The sequence below is a fragment of the Scyliorhinus torazame genome, chromosome 4 (assembly GCF_047496885.1).
Source record: "Scyliorhinus torazame isolate Kashiwa2021f chromosome 4, sScyTor2.1, whole genome shotgun sequence".
In the NCBI taxonomy this organism is placed as follows: domain Eukaryota; kingdom Metazoa; phylum Chordata; class Chondrichthyes; order Carcharhiniformes; family Scyliorhinidae; genus Scyliorhinus; species Scyliorhinus torazame.
Genome location: NC_092710.1, coordinates 317,021,318 through 317,037,922, shown reverse-complemented (window position 1 = coordinate 317,037,922; position 16,605 = coordinate 317,021,318). Strand labels below are relative to the sequence as shown.

At 49.9% G+C, this 16,605-nt stretch overlaps 1 protein-coding gene across 5 annotated transcripts in view; it reads left to right on the top strand.

Annotated features, from left to right (window-relative positions):
- LOC140411094 (TOG array regulator of axonemal microtubules protein 2-like) overlaps positions 1 to 16,605 on the top strand; it is a 205,094-nt gene that overhangs the window by 162,399 nt on the left and 26,090 nt on the right. For all 5 annotated transcript variants that reach the window (XM_072500123.1, XM_072500120.1, XM_072500122.1 and 2 more), the window contains 4 exons: positions 2,076 to 2,217; positions 6,604 to 6,709; positions 10,154 to 10,389; positions 15,074 to 15,232. In XM_072500123.1, coding sequence (XP_072356224.1) covers positions 2,076 to 2,217; positions 6,604 to 6,709; positions 10,154 to 10,389; positions 15,074 to 15,232 — 643 coding nt within the window. The remainder of the gene's footprint in view (positions 1 to 2,075; positions 2,218 to 6,603; positions 6,710 to 10,153; positions 10,390 to 15,073; positions 15,233 to 16,605) is intronic.

Below are 16,605 nucleotides of genomic sequence, written 5' to 3'. Positions count from 1 at the left end.
CACAACAGTGTTGGCAGGTGTGAATTTCAAAAGGAATGCGTACCTGAGGTTGGGATTTGCAGAGGGAAAGGGCAGGTGAGTGGGACTAGCTAAATGGATCCTGCAGAGAGTCAGCAGTGACCAATGGGACAAATGGCAGCCTCCATGCTAAAACCATTCTGTGTTTCTATGTGGCAAGTTTGGTGTGTTTGGGAGGAAAAGGTAATATTGACCTATGTTTTCCAAAGTTGTCCACCTTTGAACTGTTGCTTAGGTCGAGCACGATTCAGCAGACTCAAGTTAAAGTCCACTATATGGCGCATTTAGTGGGTCGTTTCTTGGCGTCTGACACCTCTCTATTCACCGGCACTTTACTGTTAGTTTTGCCCCCGGGGAGATTCTCTCCGCTGAGGCTGCACTTAGAAGGATTCCCTCGCAGATCGGGGCACCATTTTGACTGTTTGCCACGATCTCCTCAAACCGTTCAGGCCCCTTCCCCATTTATGTGACTCCTCCCTCACCCCCAACCTTAGGGAGGCCCCTGGGAACCCACGCTCATACTCCCCTGTACCTGATTGATTGATTGATTTGGGTTATTGTCACATGTACCGAAGTAGAGTGAAAAGTATTTTTTCTGCGGCCGAGGGAACGTCCATAGTAGACAAAAGAATAATCAACAGAGAACATTGACAAATGATACATCAACAAACTGTGATTGACTACAGTAAGGAACAAGGGGCCAAACAAAGCAATTACATGAGCAAGAGCAGCATAGGGCGTCGTGAATAGTGTTCTTACGGGGAACAGATCAGTCCAAGGGAGAGTTGTTGAGGAGTCTTGTAGCTATGGCTGGCAAGCCCCTCGGGCCTGACCCCTGACAGTGCCAACCTGACACCCAGTCATCCTGGCACTGCCAGCCTGGCACACTGGCAGGATCCTGGTACCCTGTCAGTGCCAGGATGGTACTGCCAGGGTGCTCAGGTGACACTTCCAGGATGCCAGGCTGGCAGTGTCATGATGCTCGGGTACCAGGGGGAATGCCAGGGTGCCACACTGCTCTATCCCTGACCACCTGGGGGTTTCCATTGGCCTGGGAGACCCCCCCCCCCACAGATGCTTTTACGCCTTGTCCACATTTGTGTGGTCCAGTACTAAATAGTGCTTTGGTGAGGTCTCCCAGGCACGGTTGGTGAGTCCTGGGCACTGGGTGAATCAGCGATTGGGAATTTAAATGAGCATATATGCAGATCTGGATCTCATCCAGCGAGGACGAGGCCCAGATTGTCTCAGGCGGACCAAGTCGGGTGACTCATGATCGGCCCGGGGCCCGGCACAAAGCCCAATTTAGGCTCGCTCATGATTCACCCTGATTGTGCCCGGATACGTGCCAGGCACAATAGGGTCGCTGAATTGCGTCCGTCATGTCTGGATCTGTTGTGGACTAATTGATCCTGTGGTTAGTCAACAATTCCAATAAGGTTGCATCATGTGACTGCCAGGACAGTAGAGGGTTAAATAGATTGATCCTAGCCAGTTTAGTTATCCTATCACAAGAATGATCGCTGGAATGACGAGCTTGTCGTATGAGGAACGGTTGAGGACTCTGGGTCTGTACTCGTTGTAGTTTAGAAGGATGAGGGGGGATCTTATTGAAACTTACAGGATACTGCGAGGCCTGGATAGAGTGGGCATGGAGAGAATGTTTCCACTTGTAGGAAAAACTAGAACCAGAGGACACAATCTCAGGCTGAAGGGACGATCCTTTAAAACAGAGATGAGGAATTTCTTCAGCCAGAAGGTGGTGAATTTGAGGAACCCTTTGCCGCAGAAGGCTGTGGAGGCCAAATCATTGAGTGTCTTTAAGACAGAGATAGATAGGTTTTTGATTAATAAGTGGATCAGGGGTTATGGGGAGAAGGCAGGGGAATGGGGATGAGAAAAATATCAGCCATGATTGAATGGCGGAGCAGACTCGATGGGCCGTGTGGCCTCATTCTGCTCCTATGTCTTATGGTCTTATCTCCAAATGTATTGAGTTATATTTATTTTGGGATTGGCTGGTGTGACTTTATCTAACATGCCTGTCTATTGCCCAGCTCACTCGTTGCCAGGCTTCCCCCTGGATTTCCCGGATGGAGATGAGGAAATGGACGAGGAGGAATCTCTGGAGATGAAGTCGTTCTCCCGTCAGGAGCAAGGATTGGCCGAAGCACTGAAACTCCTGGCTAACAACGACTGGTCAGAAGCACTGCTGGATTTAAAAGTATTCTTTATTTCACGGGAGGAGAGAAAAAATGGAATAAAAGAATCCAGGCAGGATTTTCCCCTCACCATAGTGCACAGGGCAGATTGTGGGCTGGGGCGCCCACCTGTCAGCTTTCGAGTATTTACAGCGAACGAAGGTGTCAATATTATAGCCTCCCTAATATGGCCAGGTCTATTAGAAAAAATATGCAAATGCGGTACATCACATGGTCATTTTCCCACCAATTTACCCTTGCTCCTTGACGTTCAATGGCATTACCCTCACTGAATCCCCACTGTCAACACCCTGGGGGTTACCATTGACCAGAAACGGAGCTGAACAAGCTATATAAATACTGTGGCTACAAGAGCAGGTCAGACTCTAGCAGTGACTCACCTCCTGATTCCCCAAAAGCACACATCAGGAATGTGATAGGATATTCTCCACAGCTCCAACTACACTCAAGAGACTCGACAACGTCCACGTTAAAGCAACCCCTTTAACTCCTTCCACAAACATTTACTCCCTTCGCATTGCGGCAGCAGTGTTTACCATCTACAAAATCACTGCAGCGACTCACCAAGGGTCCTTAGGCAGAACCTTCCAAACCCACGACCACTACCATCCAGAAGACAAGGGCAGCAGATACATGGGAAAACTACCACTTGGAGTTCCTCTCCAAGCCATTCACAACCCTGACTTGGAAATGTATCGCTGTTCCTTCACTGTCGCTGGGGCAAAATCCTGGAACTCCCTCCCTAACAGCACTGTGGGTGTACCTACACCACATGAACTGCAGCGATTCAAGAAAGAAGCTCACTATCCCCTTCTCAAGGGCAATTGGGGATGGACAATAAATGATGGCCAGGCCAACAATACCCACATCCCATGAATTCATGTTTTATAAACATTAGAGCGGTATTGAGCACAGGTTTGTTAGCGGCACGGGTTTCTATTTAAAATCTGAGGGGGGGCTGCCTTATGCTGTGCATGATCAACAGCAGGGAGGCTCTGTCACCATTTTGGACAATATAAAGGAAAGGATTTGGGGGATAGTGACGGCCTTACTGTGTCTCAGGCTGGATGCAGCCATTTACCCGCTTTCTCCCTAGATGGGGGCGTCACGTCCTGTGGTGTTCTTTGTGTTACTTATTTAGAATGGTTGGCGTAGTGTTCCACAAAGACCACAGTATAACTGTTACTGAAGCAAAGCTATGATTTTATTTACACTACTAAACTGGGTTTCAACACTTAATCCTTTTAGAATACAGAATTGATCAATAACATCGAACTATGCTCATCTACTGCTAATCTCGCTACTGGAATAACTATAATCTAACCTTCTCACACTAACTGCTCTGATGACCTTCACTAGCTGTCTCCTGCTTACTCCTCCCCTAAGGTCTTGCATCACTGATATAGTAGTATCTGCAGCTCTCTCTGGTGGCTATTCATGGTACTACATTAACCCGTGTAATGCTGATAGTTATGATACTACCACACATCCGAGGCTTTAATCCATCAGATGCCTTCCCAATGATCTTATCTATCACCCAGTTCCTGGCAAATTGGTCAGGCCAAACGTCACCAAAGCTGTGGAGAGATTCTGCCGAGGCAGGAAATCCTCAGCACAAAACCTGGTCTATGTTGACCGGTCTGTGCTATGGTCCTGCTCCACATCAGTCTGGTTGTGGTATTCGGAGGTGGAAAGTACTAAGGAAACAAAACCACGTGCAGCTTTACTGTAACGCTGATTGTATGGCTACCCAGTCAGTGCTTTATATCGTTATTCACTTAATTCTAGCAGTAGAGCTCAGTGTCCTTGTCTGCAATCTCTGTGGATCATTTACAGATTTCCATCCCTGTCTTAAGTTCTGAGCAATTGCATTTTGTCATATGAGGATGGCTGGTGTGGATATAACAATGTAAGGCCTTATTCCTGATGCCAATTTTGACCTATTTTCAAACAGTTGGCCGCTACTTGGACACATCTGGCCAATGAGATCAGTACTTCCTTGAAATTCAGTTGTGTGATAATATCATCAAACACATGATGCATTGGCATCAAGTCTCTTTGCTCATTATTTTAGCAAATAGATGTGTTCATCTGTTTTCACCTGAAGATTCAGTAAAGCTAAGGCGTCACTGTCAATCTGCTGACCAAAACTTGAGATTTGCTGTAAACACTAGTCAGCCTGGCTGGAATCTACTTATCGGTGTAAATATAAATACTCTCCAAAATGTTTCTTTTTTAATACCCATCCATAATGAAGACTGAGCAAGACTAATAGGAAAATAGGTTAGGTGTGGTTAGGGCGATTGGGCAGGAGATTGGACCTAGGTCGGGTGCTCTTTCGGAGAGTTGGTGCAGACTCGATGGGCTGAATGGCCTCCTTCTGCAGTGTAGGGACTCTATGATAAGATTGTTTCTAAAGTCAACCGACTAGATCTTAATGCCAGCATTTGTGCAAAGGGCACCGGACGTTAACTGCAGATATCTCCAGCTTTACTGGTTTCACTTAACCTTCCCATCGAGACTGAACGGGCAAAAGTAGTTTTGAAATGGAAACCTGGATCTTTTAGAGATTGTAATGCACTCTTCTCCTGACAATTCAAAATAACTTCTTGCATTATAAAAATTGTCAGACTTTCACCTTTTTGAATTAAGTGACAGGGTGGGAATTCCCAAAAAGAGATAGATAACTTTATTGAGTGACTTTATGAAGAGGAATACTCGATAAAGTGTGGAGCTGTAATGGATGGAGATTAGGTGTGATTCTGTAATTCAATTCTCAGTTGTAGCTCATGAAGTTGCAAGCACACTGCCTGCATTTCCACAGTCTCATTAAAAATGAAGCACTGGAAACCCTGGGCACTTTTGCAAGTTCAAAGTCTGCAGTCACCATATACATAGCCAAAGGATAAATATTCTAAATCAGCATTTTAATCACTGAGCTTCGCATCCATGCATTGTGAAACCACAAGATTTTCCAGAGATTGAGAAGAATGGATGGAAGATCCTCAGGTTGAGGACATCGGAGTTTAGAAGGATGAGGGGGAAGGTTATTGAAACTGACAGGATACTGCGAGGCCTGGATAGAGTGGACGTGGAGACGATATTTCCACTTGTAGGAAAAACTAGAACCCGAGGTCACAATCTCAGACTGAAGGGATGATGCCATAAAACAGATGAGGAGGAATTTCTTCAGCCAGAGGGTGGTGAATCTGTGGAACTCTTTGCCCTAGAAGGCTGTGGAGGCCAATTCGCTGAGTGTCTTTGAGACAGAGATAGATAGGTTCTTGATTAATAAGGGGATCAGAGGTTATGGGGAGAAGGCAGGAGAATGGGGAGAAGGCAGGAGAATGGGGATGAGAAAATATCAGCCATGATTGAATGGTGGAGCAGATGTGATGGGCCGAATGGCCTAATTCTGTTCCTATGTCTTATGGTTATTGACCTCCACCCCAGAATTTCTGTTATGAACACTTGTGGGAGCTTATCCTGTTACGATCACCTCAGCTAACTCAAATTTTCCCAGCATCTTAGTGGTAATGAGCTTCCACATTACTAACATCAGTTCTTGAAGGGGCCAAGAGGACCAGCACCGAAGCCTTGGCAGCACGGTGGCACAGTGGTTATCACTGCTGCTTCACAGCGGCAGGGACCCTGTTTCAATTCCAGTCTTGGGTGACTGTCTGTGCAGAGTCTGCACGTTCTCCCCGTGTCTGCGTGGGTTTCCTCCGGGTGCTCCGTTTCCTCCCACAGTCCAAAGGTGTGCAGGCCAGGTGGATCGGCCGTGTTCAATTTTCCCTTAGTGCCCAAAGGTTCGGGGGGGGTTTACAGTGATAAGGTGGGGGAGTGGGCCTAGGTAGGGTGCTCTTTCGGAGGATCAGTGCAGACTCGATGGGCCGAATAGCCGCCTCCTGCATTGTCAGGATTCTACGATTCTATGCATATACAAGCATATACATAAATATTATCCAACTGAACTATTTGATTTAGCTCCTCTTCTGCCTAATCCTGGGCAGTGTCCTCCTCCCTGGACTTCAGCCTTCATCTCGGATTGCCAAGAACAATATGATGCAGGTTAAATTTATCGAGGCCCCATGTGAATGGTAATACTTTTCACTTCACCAGCGGCAATTGGAAAATTCTGGGTCCGGTGCCCTGATTTTCAACTCCAAATCATTAACTGGGAGAAAGTATTTCAGAAGTCGCTGGCTACGCGCAAGGCCATGCTTCGCAAAACCCGTCCCTCACACATCGAGTCCATATGGTGAATGTGGCCAAAGGCTTAACTTAATGGGCTGCGTGAGATTTGAAAGATTTACTTCAGCCGGCAAATTCCAGGTTTTTGACTTTGGTTTTGCTCTTTCAGGGAGATGAAGAGGAAAGGGCTGTCTAGTGTTCGACGCTTGGCTCACTTTCACCAGGAACTTCTCCTCACGAGGCTTCACCCTGTCTGCTTGGCAGTGACAAAGGAGGTGGGTGGTGTGTCCAGAAAACAGCTCCACTTCCACAAACCGGCTTCCTTGTTCTCCAAGACCCCAGCCAAGGAAGGTCTTTTTCTGAACTTAGAACCATAAGAATGTAGGCATTGCAGGCCTGTAAATATCTGAGGAAGTAAAAAGGAAGCGGGTCAACTTTTGGATCTGTCCATTTATTGGTTGCAGCCAAGGGAAGAAAAGAGAGCCCCTTTCCACAAAAGGGCAAGAGATTTACTTTGGTTTTGAGGAACAAAGTGGGGAGTGGGACTTATTGGATCGTTCTATGATCCGGAATGCCCTGTCTGAAAAGGCAAGAGAGTCTGTGGTATCTTTGTAAAGGGAAGTAGCTGTATACCGGAAGTGGGTGGTGGTGGGTGGGGGGCAGAGAATCAGGATGCCGGTGGGGGCGCACCACACCAGAAATCGGGGGCAGCGGCGCGGAGAAACCCACCCATGACTTATTGAAGCCTTGAAGTGAGGATAGAGCAATGTAAAATGGTGAATAGATTTCCTTGCGTCTAGCTGTGAAGGTGCCCTTGAATGTTCCTCATGTTTATACATGAATACTGCTAATGAAAACAAATCTGGAACATTACTTCAAACCGAGCTGTGACAATGGGACAACAGCATGCAAATTTCCAAATAGGGAAAAAAAAAAGCTCCACATAGAAAAAGAGATCAAGATATGGAATATGGATTCCTGGGTGGGTGAGTGGAGCTGGAAACCCAGAATAATTGAATACACATTTGGATACTAGGGTCGGGATTCTCTGATCCTGAGGCTAAGTGTTGACTGCGTCGTAAACGATGTCGCGTTTTCCGACGGCGTCATCATGACCTCAGGAGCAGCGATTCTGACCCCTACAGGGGGCCAGCACGGCACTGGAGCGACCCACGCCGCCCCAGCTGCCGATCCCTGGCGTCAGATGGGCGCCGCGTGTCTGCGTATGCGCAGTGGGACCGGCGCCAATGCGCGCAAGCGCGGTGGCTCCCTACTCCGCACCGTCCACGATGCAACATGGCTATAGGGGTCGGCGTGGAAGAAAAGAGGCCCCCCGCCCAAGAGGCTGGCCCGCCGATCGGTGGGCCCCGATCGCGGGCCAGGGCACAGTGGAGGCCCCCCCCCCTCCCCCCGGGGTCAGACCCCCCTCCCCCCCACCAGGCTGCCCCTGGATGGATCCACGCCGAGGTCCTGTCGGGTAAGAGCAGGTGTGAACGGCGCCGCCGTGTCTCGGCTTTTTTTGCGTGGCTGCTCGGCCCATCCCGGGCGGAACATCTGGCCCCTGACCGGCGCTGCGCTGACCGCGCCAGCGCCAATGGCACCCATTTCCCGCTCTCCAGAGGTTCGCTGGACCAGCGTCGGGGTGGCGTGATGTGATTGATGCCCGTCCCGGCGATTCTCCGGCCCGGCCCCGGGGTGAGCGAATCCTGCCCAGGGTGTGGGGTGTTGGCTGGTCCTTGTTGCCTTGAAGCTTTTATGAACAGGGACATGTTGCACAATCTTCCTCATCCATTTATCTTGCAATAGCTCAAATGTATCCAGGCAGGGCATTGGATTGCAGGAGGAAGAGGAGACACTTTCTCACGATGGTTATATTGGCCTGAGGAGCTACATTTATAGTCCATTCATTCTTGGAAAATTGGTGTTGCTAGAAAGGCCAACATTTAATGCCATCTCTGGATGTTGGCAGGGAGCCTTTCCGCATGAATTTCTCCCACCCACAGAACCATAGAAAAGCAACGGTTCAGAAAGAGGCCATTCAGCCCATCGTGAATGCGTGGCCAAAGGAAAAAAAAATAGCCGCTCATTTTTGTTTCCACCTCCCAGCACCTGGTCCGCAGCCTGCAGGTTACATCACTTCAGGTGCAGATCCAGGTTCCTTTTAAATGAGCTGAGCGTTTCAGCCTCAACCACTAACCCAGGCAGTGAATCCCAGACCCCCACCAGCCTCTGGGCGGAAAGAGTTTCCTCATGTCCGATCTAATCCTTTCACCAATCACCGTAAATTGATGCCCCTGGTTATTGACCCCTCAGCTAGGGGAAACAGGTCTTACCTATCAAGGGGCGGCATGGTGGCATGGTGATCAGCACTGCCGCCTCACAGCGGCAGGAATCCGAGTTTGATTCCGGCCTTGGGTGACCATTTGTGTGGAGTTTGCATGTTCTCCCTGTGTCTGCGTGGGTTTCCTCCGGGTGCTCCAGTTTCCTCCCACAGTCCAAAGATGTGCAGGTTAGGTGGGGTTACGGGGTTATGGGATAGGGCGGGGAAGTGGGCCAGAACAGTACACAAAATTCCAGCTGTGGCCTTTTATACAGTTCCAGCATTACATCCCTGCTTTTGTATTCAATACCTCGCCCAATAAAAGATAGCGTCCATATACTTTCTTGATCACCTTGCCCACCTGCCCGGTCCTGCTATCTTCAAGAATCTGTGGGCATGCATTCCAAAGTCTCTCGCTTCCTCAACCCCTGTCAAGCATAATGCTGCTAGTTAGGGAGCTACAACAGTTTGGTCCTGGTGATGATGAAGGAACGCTGAATTTTGTCTCCATTGGGATAGTGTGTAATTCGGAAAACCTGGAGGTGGCGACATTCCCTTGTACCTGCTGCTCCTGTCCATCCAGGTGGAATCGATCACAGTTTGGGGAATTGCAGTTGAAGAAACCTTGAAAAGATGCTGAAGTGCAGCCTATAAATAGTACACAGTCCAGACACTGTGCCGGCAGTGAAGGGAGTGGATGATCAAGGTAGTGAATGGGCTGCGAAACATGCAGTGTAGAAGATAAATGATGGAAATGCTAATGTGACTCCAGGGCTATAGATTCAGGATTGAAGCACATTTTTCTATCTAGGCCCATCGCTCTATTGAGTGAGATGGGTTGGGTGGGGGGTCTCCTGGAGTTACACCAATGATTTTCAACCATTTGGACCACCACTTGAACTATGACTATGCTCATCTGGATCCTAATACATGTTTTTGGACCCTGCCTCCAATTTTGACATGATGTTACCTTGTGGTAAGATGGAGTTAGATGAACTTCAATGCGGACAAGTCTTTGCAGTGCAAATTCTCTGGTAGTTTAATTGCAGTATCTCTACAGCCCTATAAGTAGCCCTTGGCGAACAGATGAACGAGGGAGGCCGAACTTCGTTGTGTGCTGTGTGGTGAACATATTGCATTCACCATTCACAATGTATGTCACTGTATCACGCTGTTGTAAGGTATTACCTGGAATGTATCATGTTGGTGCCCTTGTGGGCTCCGCCCCTGGCTCCACCCCTTGAGGGGAGGTATAAAGAGCCCTGTAGGCGGCTCTCACTAGCAGAGCAGTCGCAGGCAGGCACTGTTCTAGTTGATTAAAGCCACAGTTTACCTCCACTCTCTGTTTCGTGTGAATTGATGGTCGCATCATGCTGATGAAAGGTTTTGAATTTCCCAGGTTAATAACCTACGATCCAAGGTTGCCCGTTCTGCGATCTTGTCCCTCAGTGAACTCCTCTCCCAGCTGAAGAGGAACATGGACCAGGAAGTGGACGAGGTGACCAGAATCCTGCTTCACAAGACGGGCGACTCCAACGAGTTTATCCGAGAGGAGGCAGTCAAGGCGCTGGCCATTATGGCGAAGAGTGTGAGCCCATCACGGGCACTGACTGCCCTCATCGCAGGCGGCTTAAAGTAAGCAAATATGTAAGCGTCACTTAGAAATGTGTTAACATTGGGGGTTTAGGTAGTGTCTCAGAAGATTCATCAATAACTGGTTCTTTATGCTAATTTAATTGTGATTTGGAGAAAGGAATTACCCCTAGCAGCTCTGGACACGGGACAAAGGGCTGGGTAAGAGATTATTGGTCACTCTGGCCATGGTGCAGTTGGTAACATGGATGCAAGTTCAAGTCCCACTGCAGGTCTTGAGCACCAAGTCAATGCTGAAAATCGAGTGCAGAACTGAGAAAGCGCTGCACTGTTGGAGGTGCTGTCAATTGGACGAGGTGTTAAACTGAGACCCCATTTTGCCTGCTCGGGTGGTCGTTCTAGGTTCCACGACACTATTCTGAACAAGAGCGGGTGTCATAGCTAAGATTCATCCCTCAATCAACATCATAAAAAGCTAGATTATCTGCACATTGCTGTTTGTTGGAGTTTGTCGACATCACAACAGTGACCACAATTCAAAAGTACTTTATTGGCTGTAAAGTGCATCAAAACATCCAGTGGTTGTGAGAAGTGCTTTATAAATGCAAGTTGTCTTCATCCCTAAACTCTCCATTTCTTCAGCAGCCTTTCCCTATGGGCCCCACTACCAGCAGTCGAACATTCAGCCATGTGAGGCCTATCTTTGTAGTTTGCTCCCTTATCCCCTCCACCTTGTAGTAGTTAACAGATTGGACATGCTAATATCTGTCGTAGATGATGATATACCACTGACACTGTCAGACATGTGTTAGTCTCCCTCTGGAGAGGGAGAGAGGTCAGAATCAGGCCCGGGTGCTCCATGCCTACTCGGTAACCTGTTTAGGTGAAGCACTAATAAACAAGTATTAAGCAGATACCAGACCATGTCCCCAGTCTGTCTATGGACCACGTTCTGCACCAAAGTCCAAGATGGGAGAGCACATCTCACAACATGGTGGCAGTCACACAGAGACATTGATGGAGAAAACCCCATTGGTGTTATCAAAGGAACCTCAGAATGAAGCAAACTTTGGAAGTAGCTCAAGACATTTTGGTGAAAGAAGGATGCACACTGGATTGAGATAACAATGACTGTACCTGGCCCTACCCTCCCATGCCTCAAGGGCCCTCAGAGAGGCCAACAGTGGGTGATATCGAATCACAATTTTCCCCAGAATCGGGCAGTATCAGACCTTCACGATAAAGAGTAGAAGCTTCAAGTTAGTTCCTTTCTTTATTCAGCAGGTCTGGTCACAGATTATATATGAGAATGTCTCAGGCACCACCTTCACCATCCCTGAGGTATGTCCTATCCTACCGGTAGGATGTACCAGAAGGAAACCTCCTGCTGATTACCACCTACTGCCCTTCTTGAGCTGATGAATCAGTCCTTCTCCATATTGAACACCACTTGCAGGAAGCCCCGAGGGTGACTAGGGATTAGAATGTACTCTGAGCAGGGGACTTCAATGTCCATCACCAAGTGTGGCTCAGTAGTGCCAGTACTAACCGAGGTTGTAGAACTCTAAAGGACCTAACTGCCAGACTTGGTATGCAATAGATGCTGAGGGAACCAACAAGAGCCAACAAGAGGAAAAAAGCTACTTGACTTTGTCTTCACCACTCTACCTGTCGCAGACACATCTGTCCATGGCAGTATTGATAGGAGTGATAACTGCACAGGTTTTGTGCAGATGAAACCCCACCGTCACACTGAGGTTAGCCTTTGATGTGTTGTGCCTGACACTGCCAAATGGGTTAGATTCAGGTCAGATGCAGCCCTAACCCTAAACCTTGTCAATGATGATGCTGTGGACCACCACCATCTGGAGAACTGTATTGAACCTCAATCTGTAACTTCAAGACCCAGCATATCCCTCACTCTACCTTTACCATCAAGCCAGAGGATTAAACCCAGTTCCATCAGGAGTGCAGGAGATCTCGCCAGGAGACCGTGCCAAGAAACCACACCAGGAGACCACACCAGGAGACCACACCAGGAGACCATGCCAGGAGACCAGACCAGGAGGCCATGCCAGGAGTCCATGCCAAGAGACCACACCAGGAGACCACGCCAGGAGACCACGCCAGGAGACCACGCCAGGAGACCACGCCAGGAGGCCATGCAAGAGACCATACCAGGAGACCACACCAGGAGACCACACCAGGAGACCACACCAGGAGACCACATCAGGAGACCACACCAGAAGACCACGCCAGGAGACCACGCCAGGAGACCATGCCAGGAGACCAAGCCAGGAGACCACATCAGGAGACCACACCAGGAGACCACGCCAGGAGACCACGCCAGGAGACCACGGCAGGAGACCACGCCAGGAGACAACGACAGGAGACCACGGCCAGAGACCGCAAAAGGAAACCACGCTAGGAGACTACGCCAGGAGACCACGCCAGGAGACCACACCAGGAGACCACACCAGGAGACCACACCAGGAGACCACGGCAGGCAACTACGCCAGGAGACCACGCTAGGAGATCACACCAGGAGACCATGCCAGGAGACCACGGCCGGGGACCGCACCATGAGAACACGCTAGGAGACTACGGCAGACCACGCCAGGAGACCACGCCAGGTGACCGCACCAGGAGACCGCACCAGGAGACCACGCCAGGAGACCTCACCAGGAGAACACGCCAGGAGATCACGCCAGGAGACCACACCAGGAGAACACGCCAGGAGATCACGCCAGGAGACCACACCAGGAGACCACGGCAGGAGATACTGCAGGAGACCACGCCAGGAGACCACACCAGGAGACCGCACCAGGAGACCGCACCAGGAGACCTCACCAGGAGAACACACCAGGAGATCATGCCAGGAGACCACGGCAGGAGACACTGCAGGAGACCACGCCAGGAGACCACACCAGGAGATCACAACAGGAGACCGCACCAGGAGACCACGGCAGGAGACCATGCCAGGTGACTGCACCAGGAGACCACGGCAGGTGACTGCACCAGGAGAACGCACCAGGAGTCCACACCAGGAGACAATTCCAGGAGACCACACTAGGAGGCTACGCCAGGAGACCATGGCAGGAGACCACGCCAGGAGACCGCACCAGGAGACCACACTAGGAGGCTACGCCAGGAGACCACGGCAGGAGACCACACTAGGAGGCTACGCCAGGAGACCACGGCAGTAGACCACTCCAGGAGAGCACACCAGGAGACCACGCCAGGACACCATGCCAGGAGACCACACCAGGAGACCACGCCAGGAGACCATGCCAGGAGACCACGGCAGGAGACCACGGAAGGAGACCACGGCAGGAGCCCATGGCAGGAGCCCACACCAGGAGACCGCACCAGGCGTCGCTGCCAGGAGCCCAAGCCTGGTCACGACAGGAGACCGCACCAGGAGACCACACCAGGAGACCACGCCAGGAGACCACGGCAGGAGACCACGCCAGGAGACCGCACCAGGAGACCACACCAGGAGACCACGCCAGGAGACCACGGCATGAGACCACGCCAGGAGACCGCACCAGGAGACCACACCAGGAGACCACGCCAGGAGACCACGGCAGGAGACCGCACCAGGAGACCACGCCAGGAGACCACACAAGGAGACCACGCCAGGAGACCACGCCAGGAGACCACACCAGGAGACCACACCAGGAGACCACGCCAGGAGACCCCGCCAGGAGACCACGGCAGGAGTCCACGCCAGGAGACCACGGCAGGAGACCACACCAGGAGGTCACACCAGGAGGTCATGGCAGGAGATCACAGCAGGAGACACGCCAGGAGACCACGGCAGGAGTCCACGCCAGGAGACCACACCAGGACACCACACCAGGAGACCACGGCAGGAGATCATGGCAGGAGACCACGCCAGGACACCACGGCAGGAGTCCATGCCAGGAGACCACACCAAGAGACCACGGCAGGAGACCATGGCAGGAGATCATGCCAGGAGACCACGGCAGGAGTCCATGCCAGGAGACCACGGCAGGAGACCACGCCAGGAGACCACGGCCAGAGACCATGGCAGGAGACCACGCCAGGAGACTGTGCCAGGAGTCATGTAGGAGACCATGCCAGACCACGCCAGGAGACCACTCCAGGAGACACGCAGGGAGACCACACCAGGAGACTGTGCCAGGAGTCACGGCAGGAGACCATGGCAGGAGACCACTCCAGGAGACCGCACCAGACCAGGAGACCACACCAGGGATCCACGCCAGGAGACCACACCAGGAGACATGCCAGGAGCAGCACCAGACATACCAAAAAATGCGAGCCCAATCTGATGAAGTTATAACATAAGACTACCTGCAGGCTAAACTGCGGAAGCAGCATATAGACATGTGTCAGTGATCCCATGACAAATAAATCAGATCTAAACTCTAGTCCTGCCACAGCCAGTCATGAATGATGGTGGATAATTAAACAATAAACTGGAGGAGGAGGCGCCACAAATATCCCCATCCTTGATTGCTCGGATCAACATTTCTCAGCAATCAAAAATACATGTATGAAGTCCACTGTTAACTAAACCAAGTCCAACTTGTATATTGTTCCTTCCTCATTCAGATTCCTAAAATCACAATGTCCGAAATGGTCAGGAAATGTGCGCTTTCCATCACCTCTTCGGTTTTCAGAGTTAAAAGAGAAGTTTGCCAAAATACATTGCTTATATTTTTTGTGTCTCATTATCCAGCCACCGCAATCCCAATGTTCGGAGGTGCACTGCTGAGAACCTGCTGTGTGTTGCTGAACAGCTTGGAGCTGAGAGATTGCTATCAGGGACCAAGGACAATACAGACCAGATTGTTCAAACAATGGTGAAATTTTCACAGGATGGGAATCAGGAAACAAGGTGTGAGCAGATGTTGCAGCAGCTGTGATAGCATTTTAGTGGGAATGTTTGAGGGTGGCTGTGGGGTGGAAGAAGGATTCAAGATTAAAATAATTGCTCCAGTTGTTTTTACCCATCAGTCTTGGTAACAGTGGTTAGCACTGTTGCTTCACAGCACCAGGGTCCCAGGTTCGATTCCCGGCTTGGCTCACTGTCTGTGTGGAGTCTGCATGTTCTCCCCGATCAAGCAGAGATCCCAATCTCTGCTTGGGTTTCCTACGGGTGCTCCGGTTTCCTCCCACAAGTCCCGAAAGATGTTCTGTTAGGTGAATTGGACATTCTGAATTTTCCCTCAGTGTACCCGAACAGGTGCTGGAGTGAAGCAACTAGGGGCTTTTCACAGTAACTTCATTGCAGTGTTAATGTAAGCCTACTTGTGACACTAATAAAGATTACTTTAAAAATCTGTCTTCATAAACACCTGGCTGTATGGTTTGGAACAAGACATCACATCCAAACAGATGTGGGAGGAAACCGGAGCACCCGGACCGGGCCCACACAGACACAGGGAGAACGTGCAGTCTCCGCACAGACAAGCCAAGCCGGGAATCAAACCAGAGTTCCTGGCGCTGTGAAGCAACAGTGCTAACCACTATTGCAAGGACTGTTCCTCGAAGATAATTGGAGCAATTATTTGAATGTTGAATCCTTCTACCCTACACAAGCTAATTTCTCTCTTCTATTTACAGGTTTCCATAAGATTTTTACTTCCACTGATAAATCTCACTATTGATCAAAACAGCCATGCACCTATTGTCACATTGCCAGTTCTTTTATCAACCATTGTCAAATCTAGGAGGGTGTCTACGTGACCCAGTAAAACGCAACCCTACAAATGACTGTCGGTGTGATACAGTAAACCTCTGCCTTTCGCAACTCCTGTTTCACAAATTTGTTTACCTGTGTGAAAGGGTTTTGTATTCCTGATCGGCCATCACAAGCCCACGTGAAATGAAATGAAAATGAAATGAAAATCGCTTCTTGTCACAAGTAGGCTTTAAATGAAGTTACTGTGAAAAGCCCCTAGTCGCCACATTCTGGCGCCTGTTCGGGGGAGGCCGGTACGGGAATTGAACCTGCGCTGCTGGCATTGGTCTGCATTACAAGCCACCTACTTAGCCCTGTGCTAAACCAGTCCCTAATCTTCATCTATTCGCTGTATTGATCATGAAACAGCTTCAGAAATTGGCAAGATTTCTACAGAGGTTCATTTTAAAATACCTGTTTTATCACCTTCAAGGGGTTACAAATGAGGGACTGTAATGGTTTGACTTCCTGGATAGTCTGTAGTTGGATTTGAAAACACAGTATAATTCAGGGTGGGGGTGGGAGGG